This window comes from Podarcis muralis, chromosome 1 (assembly GCF_964188315.1).
Source record: "Podarcis muralis chromosome 1, rPodMur119.hap1.1, whole genome shotgun sequence".
Classification (NCBI taxonomy): domain Eukaryota; kingdom Metazoa; phylum Chordata; class Lepidosauria; order Squamata; family Lacertidae; genus Podarcis; species Podarcis muralis.
In genome coordinates this window covers 124,110,185-124,124,316 of record NC_135655.1, presented here as the reverse complement: position 1 = coordinate 124,124,316, position 14,132 = coordinate 124,110,185, and the positions used below count along the sequence as shown (strand labels likewise).

The following is a 14,132-nucleotide window of genomic DNA, read 5'->3' as shown; positions in this document are numbered from 1 at the left end:
TATCATTTAGATTCCCAATAATTTACATGGTTGGATAATGTATTCTTGCTAGCCAGGATCAGGAAGAGAAATACTGTGTGTGCTTCAATGCTGCTTTCACTGAAAAAACGGAAGGAAACTAGGCAACTCTTGCATACTATCTGCATAAGCTATACTAGTTTTCCTGTTACTAGCCTCAGACCCCCATCGTTTCTGTATCCCTGAATCTGCAAGAGAAAGGGGAATTGTCTAAATTGCACCCACTTGCTGATAGAGGAAAACTATTTCCTATAGGTTTCTTTGTTTCTTTAAGTGCATTAGGTGTTCCGAATATCCCCGGGTCAGAATATATTCTGGTTACATTTAGCAAGATGTGATACAGCAGATGTGACTCTAGTAGTGGGCCTACTGGCAGAGAATGGATGAGTCAGGCAGCTCAGAATAGCAGCCAGGGAGTGCTTCTTTCAGTGCAGAAATACATGGGTTTATACGGACCCATCTGTTTTAGTACATGCAGGTCCTGCTTTCCCACCCTGAAATGCCAAAGGAAAAACTTGTGTGTCTGATTGCTCTCCCTCTGTCCATTGTTTCTACCCAAAATGACTGCTTCTGACTAGTGAAATGTAAGTGGGCAAACTCCAGCAGTTTAGCTATGTGAATCAGCCACATGCGTTGAGAGGTTTTGGATGAGCATTCAGATAGCAAAGCCCTGTGTGTATACAGTTCCACCAAGAGGCAGGTAAATACCTTTTTCCCTAACAAATTTTGCCAGTAAAAACTTGGAATAGGCTCCATTTACAGCAACTGTGCCTTTTCCTGGTGCATTCACCCTGGGCCACAAGACAGGATACTTCAGGGAGTTTTGTGAAAATGCAGGTTCTGTCCTTTTTAAAGGCTTTTTTAAGCTGGTGGGTTACATTCGGTTCTAGATAACTTTCTAGGGGCTAGAGATTTTAATCAGCACACCTTGCCGAGCAGCTCTTTCAAACTGCAAAGGAGAGATTGCTGTCTCCACTACAATGTCAAAGTATATAAGGGGCATGTTCAACAATACTGGTTTGCAATTTCCTCTATTAGTTTGCACATCATGTCAAACTGACAAAGGTGTGAATTGTTTTAACTGTATCTGAACAATTAGTTTGCCAACCTGGGACTTCCATCCTTCTCTTAACTTTGGAACAGAACCTGTTGTTCCAACTGCAACAAGGCTGTGTGGGCGGCAGCCATTTAACAAAACCGCAACATTAAAGACTAGGAAAAAGAAAAGGGCAAATTCTTTTTGTCAAATGCTTTATTTCAAGTGGAAGGTTAACAGATGAACAAGACAATATGAAAAGAAATTTACAGATCTAATTACAAAATAAATACATAAAAAGTTGCTTTTTGACTGACACAGTCTATAATCGCCTAGGGAACTCTGTTGTTTATATCTTTTCCTTACACGGGGAAAAGAAAGGATGCTCCAAGGCTTCTGCAAGAGTAATTCTTTTGGCTGGATCATACTCCAACATCTTCCCGATGAGATCAAATAGATTTACATGATCGGCATCATGGCACTGCATGAATTCCTAGGAGTAGGGGAAAAAGAAAGTTACCACCCTGACACTAAACAAATGAGGGGTAGGGGAAAGTATTGTATGGTTATGCAGTCACACCTCTTACCTTCAAGGGTTTACAGCGTCTCGAAACGTATCTTCCAGCAGAACTATGCTCATCCCAATCCAACTGGTCATGGTGGAAGTACTTGCGCTTTCTTGTTATGTAAAAAGAGAAGAAGTAATAATTATGAGCGACAGGCTGCATTCAGTTGCTTGAGATTTCTCATGAAAAAGGAAGAATGACTTTGAGGGACAACGTATGAGGGGTGTATTTAGAACTCCATTAAAAAACAGGGTTCTCAAACACATTAAGAGCAGAATTATCTTCCCATGGCAAAAGTTACCCCTTCCAGAAGGCATGAGTTGCATGTTTAGAAAACATGAATACAGCCATACCTGGGCTCCTGAACGATCAAAAACCGAAGTGATCCAGTTTTTGAACGTTCTTTCGGAAGCCAAACATCCAAAGGGGCTTCCTACAGCTAATCAGAAGCTGCGCTTTGGAAGTTGAACGGACTTCTGTTTGACTTCTGAGGTACGACTAAACTGTTCAAAGTGTAACTTGAGTAATCCATTTGACACATCAACTTCATGTTAGTACCATTTCCCCTATACAGTCCTACCTCGGGTGAAAGTTGCTTCACATTGAGCGTTTTTGGGTTGCGCTCCGCGGTGACGGAATGTGTTACTTCCAGGTTTCGCCGCATGCGCTCAAAATGTCATGCGCAGAAGCATTGCATTCTTTTCAGGATGCGAACTGAGCTCAGGAACAGATCCCGTTCGCATCCAGAGGTACCACTGTACAATACTTTCGCAGTCCTGGATACTAAAACTAGCAGTGCACTGAGCACGAATACTACATTGAGCTTACCTTGAGTTATGTAAGCCATACTTCCTGCTACTATCCTCAAACAAAAAACAAGCAGTCAAGTAGTTCAAATAGTGACTCAGCAACTGATCTACACTGGCATTAGCAAGCCATTTTTACACTACCATATTCTTGAATATGCACACTGACGAGTGAGAGGTGGTCTATAAATATTAAAACAAGTAACTGCAACCAGAGCTGAAAATGCATGAGGTTTCAGTTCCTCTAGAATTGTGCAACCAAATGCTGCAAGTAAAAACATTCTTCAAATTACAACTGCCTATAGAACAAGGAAGGACATTTCTCAAACCTACTTCCAGGTCAACCTAGTGAATACATTTAAATTTATAAGCACTTAGCAGTTATAACTCCTAAACCATGCTTAGAACAGGCAGACTTTGTATTTGTAGATGAATGGGTTCCCATCAGAAGTCGCTGCATGTTGTTAAAGAGCCTCAAACACAAAGCACTTTCATGCCCAATGTGTATGTTCACACACAGGTATCTGGTTACATTATGGAATTTAGGTAGCGATGGGCATCAACTTGGTTGGCTTTAATTTATGCAAGGACTATGTTCCATGTCCACAGTCTGAGGCCTCTGAACAGCAGGCAGACTATTTTTAAAATTGTTTTTTTCCATTCACGGGCAATTTACCATATAGCTTCCTCATGTGTTTATGTGCATCAGTGGAAGTATTGTCCACACCCATGCCAAGGTACACATTGACACAGTCACCAGTATAAACCAGCCTAAGTGTCACTAGGTCAATTGTTCTGTCAGGAAAAGCATTTCAGCTTGCCAGATTAAACAACACCCCCTTTCCTCCCCTTGTTCTCTCGCCCCTGCAGGGGCCACAAGGAGAGGAGGGAAAGCCCAATTGTTGAAGTGTAAGTCATTAGCTATAGCCGGCCCAATATTCCAAAAAGGAGGGTCTGGACTGTATTCATTATAACATTTATTTGTGAAGCGGCTGCTATGACAACAATGACTACAAACTGATCAAGGGAAATGTAAAATAGAAATGGATGGCACTGTGCTATGGGGCGGGAAATAGAAATGGAACCTTAAAAAAAGTTTACCTGGTTTTCTGGACCATATGAATTGGTAGCGGTCCCAGTATCTTTTCCATCATTGCCAGGTGCTCCTTACTGTCATGTGTCTGTTAATAAAGATGGAATATTGCCATATAAGTGTGTTTGAAAAACTCAAAAGGAAAGCTAGAACTATTCACAGTATATAAAGCCAACTACTATTGGAGTTTGGGTTCTCTGGCAGCTGCATAGCTTTCAGGATAGCAAGTTTGTTTTTGCATAATAGTACCTATATAAGGTAAGGTTTAGTACCTAGCATGCTCCTAAACAGTCAGCTCTCCACAGCAGCTGCAACTTAGTAAGGCTCATGAAACTGATCAATGGCAGTAGGCACCCACTACACAAACTACTGGTATAAAGGGACACAGCACTGGGCTCTGAAACGGAAGAAACACCCAGCTAAGTCCATGTGAACAAGAAGGGTTTGTACTATTCCATTCCTCTCAACCCTTTTTGGAATTCAACTAGTCAGTAAATTTGAAATGCAACATCAGAAGAGAGGCTGCCGTCCTATTGCAGAACTGAAGGTCAAATACTTCACACAAACTGGAGTTTATTCTGATTCATCAGGTAACATTAAAAAAAAACAAAATTTAGCTCTTTGTTTTTATGATAGCATTTTCTGTAAAACATCTTATCACATGTTCCCAAGTAAGATTTGTCACTGCTGTCTCTATAGCCAACGTTTCTGCAGTTACGTACCGGAAATACAGTGAATCCAAGGTAATATTCAATAAGAATGCAGCCGATGCTCCAAACATCGCAAGGCTGTGACCATCCCAAGGCTGTGAGGAGAGAAAATAAAGGATTATGCTTATCTAATAACATTAAATCATGTAGCTTTTTCAAGCCTAAGGTGTTACTGATCTGCAACTGAATTGCTTAAAGAGCTCTTCAAACAGGTTCATAATATTTTGTAAATGGGAAAGTCACAAAACAAGACTGCCTAAAAAAGAAACCCTAATTCTAATGTAAGTTCAAGATGAAACCAACATTTGCTACACTTAGAACTTAGAATTAGCATTTAGGTTGAAATTCCAAAATGCACAGGGTGCCAAGAAGGTAAACAGAAACTGATACTAGCAACTCCTAAAGCAGCCTCACTAAGCATGGTCTAAAAATGACTCACAAAAGTACTGCAAGAAAAGTAACTTTCTAGACTACTTTTCTACTCACCCAAAATAACTTCAGGAGCTCTGTAATGCCTTGTAGACACAAGAGTACTATGGTGTTCATAGTCGTATGTTGCACTTCCAAAATCCACAACTTTGATATCTGGATTTTTCAGTGTACGCTCATCACGTTTCTGAAATAATACCATAATTACTAAGCATACACGCAAAAGAGATCAATGGTGAGAGGAGCTTTTTAAGAAATGAGAGATTTACCAGTTTGGGATTGTATGCTTCTGTGTAGTCAGACTTCACAAACAGTATGTTTTCAGGCTTCAGATCTGTATGGGTTAGCTTGTTTGAATGCAAAACTGTAAAGAGAAGTCAGAAAATTATTATAAGAGATGTTAAACAGAACTCCTACATATACTGTGCAATTGTGCCTTTTCTTTTAACTACTAACTGCTTCGAGTCTTAAGAGACATTTTAGAAACAGAAATAAAGTGCTATGTGTACTTACAGTTTACAGATTTGCAAATCTGGTAAGCCATTCGCCTAATGTGGTCAAGACTGAATGGCAGAAAACTGTTTTCTTTAATGAAGTCATATGTACTGAGTCCCAGCAGTTCAAACACAATGCAAACATGGCCATGATGTTCAAACCATTCCAACATCTGGACACAGCGACTGTAAATACAATAATAATGTCATTCACAAGATGCTACAAAATAGTCAGGATAATACTCAATGTTAGTTATACTAACAGTTGACCCACTTAAAGCCCATTTATATTAACAGGTGTACTCAAAATTCAGCTCAGCTAGAGATGATCCAGGGTTCTCAACTGAGCTTACAAACTTAAAATTTAACATAAACAAAAAAATTCTATTCAGTACACCAATGAAAGCCCCCATTATTTTCTTCTGAAAAGGAATCACACAAATAAACACAAAGCATGCAAGCATTTGTAAAAACTTCACATTTTTATAATATACTTACAATATGTTGTTCGGATCGGATTTATTTATGTGCTCCAGTACTTTTATTTCTGAACGAGCTGCTTCTGTGTATCTATCAACATTTTTGACTATTTTTACTGCTACATGTCTGCCTCCCCTAAAAAAAAAGTTTTGAAAAGTCACAAGACTACTCCATGGCATAAAGCGAAGTTTAAACAAGTTTTGTTCAGTTAAATAACTATTCATATCAACACTTAAATTATTTCTAGCATATTATTTTGGTGGAAATGCATATTATTTTGACGGAAAATGACAAGCTGAATGAACAATGCTAACAGGGAAATGCTGAACCACAAAAAGCTGGTGTATCCATTTTATTATCACTCTAATAGCACCATGGTTCCTTACACACAGCAACAAACAAAAAGATCCCCTTTCTGAGGTGCTTACAACTTAGATTTAGACAATGAAAAGACAGAAGAATTGAGACCAGATGGGAAAGGGAGATGAGCATGTGTAAGTGCCATCTTAAGTACCTAGGTTTCTTTGTTTCATCTGGAGGGAAAGAACTATGTGTCACCATTTAGGTGTCAGGCTCTTACAAGAAAAAAGTTGAACTTACGCTTTGTTATCAATGCACTCCACGACTTTCCCAAAAGCACCTTCACCCAGAATACTGACAATTTCATCTAAAAACAGAGGGGAGAAATTAGTTATACAAACAGTGGTGTATTGTCATTATTCAAAATACCATGCTATGTTCTAGGTAGTGCCGCTATGTTAAAAAAAGTGTAACTAGACATCTTTAAAATATTTAATTGGACAACTCTTCAAGACAGTTATGTCTATCTCATTCTAAATTAACTTGCTCACTATATAAGAAGTTCCAATTAAAATTTAACTTCTATATAAAAATAATCTCCCCCCAAAGAAAAAAACAAAACACAGAACAAAAAACCAAAGAAAGGAAAGGACTTCCAAAGACTCCTGGCTTCTTATCTAAAAGATATTATTCTATCTGAAAAGTGTATAAGTTTTGAAAAATATTCTATACATCTTGCACTTAGTACGTCTCCACTCTGACAGATCAGGTGACCCTCCTCATCATCCTCTACACTCCTCGATCTTTTCCTTCGGTGACTCCTCTGGTAACGGCAAGTGCGCGGCACCAAGATCATCCAGCCAATCAATAAACCCGAGTGAATTCAGGGCAGAATACGAAATTCATTCAGCAGGGAGATATTCAGGCATTCAGATACGCGCCAGGCCACAAACGGTTGGCAGGAACAATTTCAAATTCCCCAGAATTTCACAGGGCACATAGTTTAGGGTTACAGGAGAAAAACATGGCAAGGAACAGATTTTCAGATAAGGTACTTCAAGTGGCAAGGCAATAACACACAATATAAACGCTTTTAAAAATATGGTTCACTAGAAAAACTATATATTTTAAGATTTGCAAATAAAATGTCTTCTGTTTAATGCTGTGACATAACAAGCACTGGAATTTATACTGCATAATGTGCAGCCTTTTACTGGTAAATAAGGAGTGTCAACAAAATGTAAAGCGTTTAAAGTACATATTGTACAGTACACATAATTTGTTATAGGTGTTCTGTGAGTAATGTCAAAAATCACAAAACCTACTTAACTGCACACAGCCACCACTTCAGTTGAGGAGATATGTGCATTACACATATCCATCCTGAGCATTACACAGCACCCACTGCTATCCTTGTAGACTTCTCCCTCCCTCAGCCAATTATCAGCACCACTTCTGGCAGCACTGATCCACTACTGGATGGTTGGGAGTGGGGAAAAGAAATGTGTGGACCAAGTCCATCAGCTGATAACCCAACAGTACTAGCTGTACTAAACATGCAACTCCCATCCTTGGAGCACCTATGTGCTAGCTTGGTAAGATAGATCGGTGCAAAGAAACTTGTTTCCCTGCACCATCAACCTTCCTGATTTGGGATCATGGTCTTGTTTGGCTTATGAGAGATTACGTTAATCTAATAAATAGTGTTTAACACTTAACACAAGCACATCAGTATCAGTTTACAAGGCATTTATTCCACTTTCATTTTTGTACTGTCCAATAAGACATTCAGAATGTAACTTGAAGCCACTGGTTCCACTGAATTTGCCTAACAGGGGAAACAATATTCATGGTGCATCTTAGCCATACTTCCAACAAATGCCTAATTCAGGTATTCAAACAGAAAAATGGAATACTGCCTGATAAACAAGCAATAGTAATAAAACTAGAAAATACTTTCCCATTTCAGGAACGCAAGATCTAGCAGAAAAAGCATACTTCTATGCTAAAATACATCTCCAACTCGCTTCATTTGTGTGATTATTCAAGTGAATAGTTATATGTATAATCACATTCAAGGTGCTCTAAATTATACATACCGCGTGTGAATGATGTGATTTACTATGATGAGTCTTGTGTTTTCTTTTGTAACTGCTTCCACCGCTATGCCCCGATGACTTGCTACTGTGGTTGTGATAACCATTTTCATGGTCTCTGCAATGGTGCCTGGTTTCAGACAGTTGACTGTAGTTGTATCTGTATTCTTCCACATAACGGCGTTCATGATTATCTCTTTCATGGAAGGAGCTGGCATCTGAATAAAGGCTAGGAGAGAAACAAACAAAAGAATATACCGTATTTTTCTCTCTATTACACGCAGATTTTTTCTCCTAAAAAGGAAGGGGAAATGTCTGTGCGTGTTATTGAGCGAATGGGGGGGGTGTCCCCTGGAGCCGATTAGGGGAGCGCAGGAACAAAAATCAGCAAAAATCAAATCGTGCGTTGTGTCGGAGAGGGAAACCTGAAACTTGCTTGTGTTTCATTGCTGTGTTTGCTCAAACGGAACAAAGAGCAGGCAAATCCCCTCCCCTCCAGGCAAGCAGAGGGGAAAGCAGAGGTCTTTCCTTCTAATTCCTCTCCGTGCTCCTCGCAGGCAGCCAGAAAACATGCAGGAGAGAGAGAGAGAGCTGGCTTCGGTTTGGGGAAACTTTTGCCTTTCTTTCCTCCCTCCCGTTAAATCCCTCTCCTGCATTCTTAGCCAGCTGCTTCTCTGCACACCCCTCTCGTGCTCCTTTTCCCTTCTGTTTTTTTCCTTCCCTCCCCACTTAAAATGTAGTTACAAAGCATGGATCTACATGGATCCTCAGGATCTTTGGATTGGGCCACCCCAAATTCACCATCAGATCACATAGCAGCCTGCCCCCCAAAATCACACACCCACTGTTGCCTGGGGCTGCAATGGTGCAAAAATGTGGTTAAAAAGCATGGATCCACATGGATCCTCAGGATCTTTGCATTGAGCTACCCCAAATTCACCATCAGATCACATAGCAGCCTGCCCCCCAAAATCACACACCCACTGTTGCCTGGGGCTGCAATGGTGCAAAAATGTGGTTAAAAAGCATGGATCCACATGGATCCTCAGGATCTTTGCATTGAGCTACCCCAAATTCACCATCAGATCACATGTCTGTGGCCACAGCATGAAGCACAAAAATGATACATCCACTGTTTCATTCAGAATGTTTTTTCCCTTGTTTTCCTCCTCTAAAAACGATGTGCGTGTTATGGTCAGGTGCGTGTTATAGAGCGAAAAATACGGTAATGTGGAACATTAAACTAGCAGTTCTCATGCATGCAAGTTATGTCTGTTTACGTGTATTTCAAATTCAGACTGAGATTTAAGGTTTTCATTGGAAATTTGAAGACAGAAATTGGATGGTCATCTGTCATGGATGCTTTGAGATTTCTGCATTGCAGGGGGTTGGACTAGATGACCCTCCAGGTCCCTTCCAACTCAACAATACTATGATACATATTGATAACTTTAATAAGATACAGACTTGCCATATGGGGTGGGGGTGAACTAACTCACCTATCATAAGTTTGGGTTTGAGTATATCTGCAGCGCTTTTTCTCATGCGTACTGCTGTTTGATTCTCTTCTTCTCTTATGATGGCTGCTGCCTTTTTTAGGATCCAAACATTGTTTTTCTTCCCAATCAGAATAGTGCGTTTGCTTTGAATACCGCATCTGTAAATACATACAATTATGAGACAAAAAGTCAACAGTAACTTTTTCTGTATACACCAGTTTTAGAACTATTTCCAGTAAATCTCTCTCTTCCTATCAGTGTATTAAGCAGTGCAATGAGACTTAAATATACAAACTTAAATATACAATTTAAATGACTTCAATTCTACCACAGTCAAATGAGAATTTTTTTATTGGGGCCCTACACTTTGAAGCACAGAAATGCCTCAGACTCATATTAACAGTAATTATTTGAATAGGACCAATCCATATTCACAATGCAGTGTAAGCTTTATAACATAAACAGAAAACAAAAACAAACTGATCAGAAGTACTGCCACAAAGTTACTATGCATGCTTGCATATTTTGTTTACCATTGGTTGCTCCTAATAAAGCATTTTACCAAGTAATTTCTTCGTCTGCTCATTTTAAACCCACATTTTAATTCTCAATGTATGTGCGAGTTCAGTACATTTTTAGCAACACATTACTCTTAATGATTATACTCAAAACTGCTGCCACCTAAAACACACCAACGAGACTAAATACTACCAACGGCTTATGCAACTGACTAGCAGGGATTTCCAAAATACCGCAGTGACAGCAATCCCCATTCATGCACTGCAATATGAAGCCTAACATGGAAAAGAAAAAGCACTAATATTAATGGAAAAGCACAGCACTTTACACCCCACAGTACAGATCAAGTGCCGAAAATCGAAACCCCTTGAAATGCCCCAGCGTGAGAAGTCTTACCTTCCAGAGCCAGCACACCCTAAGAGTCTACCCCACCAAGCAAGGTAGAGTGCTTTTAAGCTCTCCACATTGCTTGCTGGGCTCTGAAAGGCTCCCAGCAAGATCTTGTGAGGTCATCTGAGATCTCAGGATAGCCTCCCAGAGCCCAGTAAGCAAGGAGAAGAGCTTAAAAGCTCTTTTTGCGCATCTTTAGTTTTTAAGCATGCCACCTTCTGTACATTTAATTTCTGCAATTTCAACTGGCCAGCCAACAACCACATAAAAGTTGAAACTGTACAAGTTAAACGTGCCTCAGATATGAGTTGCCTGTATAGCCAGTGCCAAAATGTGCCCACAAATTTGGGCAACTTGTATGCCAATACAGTATTACTATGCTAATAGAATTATATATTACTGGGCATTAACACCATAGGATTTCAACTTTTTAAAACCAGTCATCCCCTTTTGTATACAAACTATAGTAGCAACCCAACTGAAACTGACATAATCAACCACAATCACACAAAAACAAAAGGAACAAGTGACTGACACTGTATAGTTCAGCTACCCAATACAGTGGTGCCCCGCAAGACGAACGCCTCGCAAGACGGAAAACCCGCTAGACGAAAGGGTTTTCCGTTTTGGAGACGCTTCGCAAAACGAATTTCCCTATGGGCTTCCTTTGCAAGACGAAAGCCCATAGGGAAATCTCCGGGACAGCGGGGAAGCGCAGCGCGTCTTCCCCACTGTCCTCGGACCTCCTCCGAAGCCTGGCGGGGGGGCGGAGAGACCTCCTCCCGCCGCCAGGCTTCGGAAGGCTGCTCCAAAGCCTGGCCGGGGGGGGGGGGGGCAGAGAGGTTTTTTAAAAACCCCGGGACAGCGGAGGACTCCGCTGTCCGGGGCGATTTTAAAATGCTGGCGGGCGGCAGCGAAGGCGCTGTCCCGAGGTTTTTTTAAATGCTGGCGTCTTCCCCGCTGTCCCCGGACCTCTTTTGAAGCAAGGGGCAGCGGGGAGAAGATCGCTTCTCCCCGTTGCCAGCCCCGCAATCTCCCGCGCGCGCCTTCCCCTCTCTCCCCGGACCCCTTTTGAACCAAGGGGCGGCAACGCGGAGAAGCGATCTTCTCCCCTCCGCCCCTTGCTTCAAAAGAGGGGACAGAGGGGAAGGGGCGCGCGCGCCTTCCCCTCTGTCCCCGGAGATTGCGGGGCAGGCAACGGGGAGAAGCAATCTTCTCCCCGCTGCCCCTTGCTTTAAAACAGGTCCGGGGACAGAGGGGAAGGCGCGCGGCGCTTCCCCTCTGTCCCCGACGGTCTCCTTAGGAACGCATTGATTGATTTTCAATGCATTCCTATGGGAAACCGTGCTTCGCAAGACGAAAAACTCGCAAGACGACAAAACTTGCAGAACGAATTAATTTCGTCTTGCGAGGCACCACTGTACCTAGCTCCTGAATACACTTCACAGTGTTTGACTGTATTTCAGTAAATGTTCTTTCACGGGAAGTGAGAAACAAGCCTTCTTGGAGATGGCATACCCTAGCTGGGGCGCCACCAGTTGCCAGCCCCCACATCTCTGATGGAAGGGAATACAGAAGGATCTCAGATGAAGAAGACCTGAGCATCCAGACAGGCACATATTCAGATGGGTGATGCCTACCGGTTTGCCTCCTCTTTTTCTCTCTCAATTGTTTTGAATTCGCTCCTTTTATTTATATACCTATACAGTGGTCCCTCGGGTTAAGTATTTAATTCGTTCTGGAGGTCCGTTCTTAACCTGAAACTGTCCTTAACCTGAAGCACCACTTTAGCTAATGGGGCCTCCTGCTGCTGCCGTGCCGCCAGAGCACGATTTCTGTTCTCATCCTGAAGCAAAGTTCTTAACCTGAAGCACTATTTCTGGGTTAGTGGAGTCTGTAACCTGAAGCATATGTAACCTGAAGCGTATGTAACCCGAGGTACCACTGTACCTATAGATCTCTGGGCAGCTCCTTTCTTTCTCTTCCCCTCCCACCGTCATCCCAACGAAACAAGCTCAATCGGGAATTACAACTAGGAGGTACTAAGAACAAGGCCTTTTCTGGTGGCGACGCTGCAGCTCAGGCACCCTCTTCCCACGGGGCAGCAACAGCACCACAGGCTTTTCTTCTCTTTCCTGCTTTTAGCCAGGCTATGCAAACTTCCTTTTCCTTATCAACAAGCAGCCCCTTTTTGCTATTTTAACCACCGCCCTCAGTTTTAGCAAGGCCAGTACTCAGGGTTTGTTTACCGAGTACAGTTTTGGGGGGGAGGGGCAAACAGGAACTGAACAAGCAGAAAGAAAAAAAGGCGACTTCGCCCTTGTGATTTTCCCCAACCGGATTTATTCTCTCCTTTCCGCCCACTTCCATTCCGCCTTCGTAATTTTTTTGATTCCATTTGTTATTGCAGAAGGCATTTTTCGGCTATAGACCCCCCCCCCCGGGTTTATGATGTTGCTTGTCGTCGTTTTCGCAACAACCCCCTTAATAGATATCCCTTCAGTCCTGCTCGCGGCTGTGCTAAAACCACAACACTTATTACTACGACGCCGGTGACGCACTGGGAAGTTATGTCGCCCTGCCTGGGGTTCCTCGGATCTCGGAGAAAACGACACAAAAAGCAGGTGGTTCTGCCCCCGACATGTGTGAGCCGAGGAAGCGCCAAAAAAGCGGATAAATTTCACAAGAGGAGCTTGGACGGTTAGAAAGGGACGCGACGTGCCTCTCGCGTAGGCGACGCCAAACCGAAGGCCTCGAAGCCATTTTAAGCTCGCCTTCCCTGAGGAGAACATGGCGGGAAGGGCTCGGCTTTGGAGGGAGGGAAACCATTCTCGACCAGCCAAGCCAACCCCATCCCGGTGCGTTTCCCCGAGAGAGGAAAAAAAACCTGAGGTAAAAATAGGAGAGCCTCCCCTTACCCCCCTTCGAAAATTTCCCCTCACGCGCCATTACTACCGGCCGTTCCGTGGCCCCGAGCCTTTCGCCGACCCGCACCCGACACTTACGGCTCTCCTTTTCGGAGTCGACTCCGCTTCTCAAAAGGCGCCTCTGGACACGACGAGCCTTCCCGTCTCTCCTCCTCTCCGGCCTCAGCAACCGCCGCTGGGGGGGAAAAAACAACAACCGTCCGCCTCGACAAAATGGCGCCGGCTGCGAGGAACCTTCTGGAAGTGGGAAGGTCGTCACAATAGCTGCGCATGCGCGGCTGCGTCACGGGCCTCGCTCCCCAGGGGTTTCGATTGGATGGAATAAGCCCCGCCCACCTGTTTCGCTGGTCGGGGTGTTAATCCCGATAGTGTTATTCTGTTCCTTGGGCCCAGGAGGCAACTCCTGGTAGAAGTCCCTTCGCCCCCACAATAAAATCTTTTTGAGTCTCTCTCTCTCCCCCCCCCCAAAAAAAAGTTAATGGGCATAAGGCCCTAGGGTTGCCATATTTCAAGAAGTGAAAATGCAGACACAAAAGCTGAACCTTTTTGGGCCAAGCTGTTGAGCTTCTTTTGCAAAATCTTTTATTCTGCAGTGCTTTTTTTTCTGTGGGGACACGGGGATACGTATACCCCTAAACATTTTGTGAATCTTTGTACTTTTGTCCATTTACTGTATTTATTTCCCCCGATTTGAGCTATAAAATGGTGATTTTCTTGAGTCAAAATGAAAGTACGCACCCCTAAACATTTTTTAAAGAAAAAAAGCACT

At 42.7% G+C, this 14,132-nt stretch overlaps 1 protein-coding gene across 1 annotated transcript; it reads right to left on the bottom strand.

Moving 5' to 3' along the window:
• Positions 1–1,252: 1,252 nt before the first annotated feature.
• CLK1 (CDC like kinase 1) lies at positions 1,253–13,616 on the bottom strand. The gene is made up of 13 exons (XM_028751156.2): positions 13,442–13,616; positions 9,528–9,685; positions 8,032–8,257; positions 6,665–6,755; positions 6,233–6,299; positions 5,651–5,767; positions 5,172–5,338; positions 4,928–5,022; positions 4,716–4,845; positions 4,242–4,324; positions 3,528–3,607; positions 1,642–1,732; positions 1,253–1,547 (listed from the first exon to the last, which is right to left on the bottom strand). The coding sequence occupies exons 2-13, from the start codon at positions 9,683–9,685 to the stop codon at positions 1,404–1,406; spliced, it is 1,449 nt and encodes a 482-aa protein (XP_028606989.2). The 5' UTR covers positions 13,442–13,616; the 3' UTR covers positions 1,253–1,403.
• Positions 13,617–14,132: the final 516 nt, after the last annotated feature.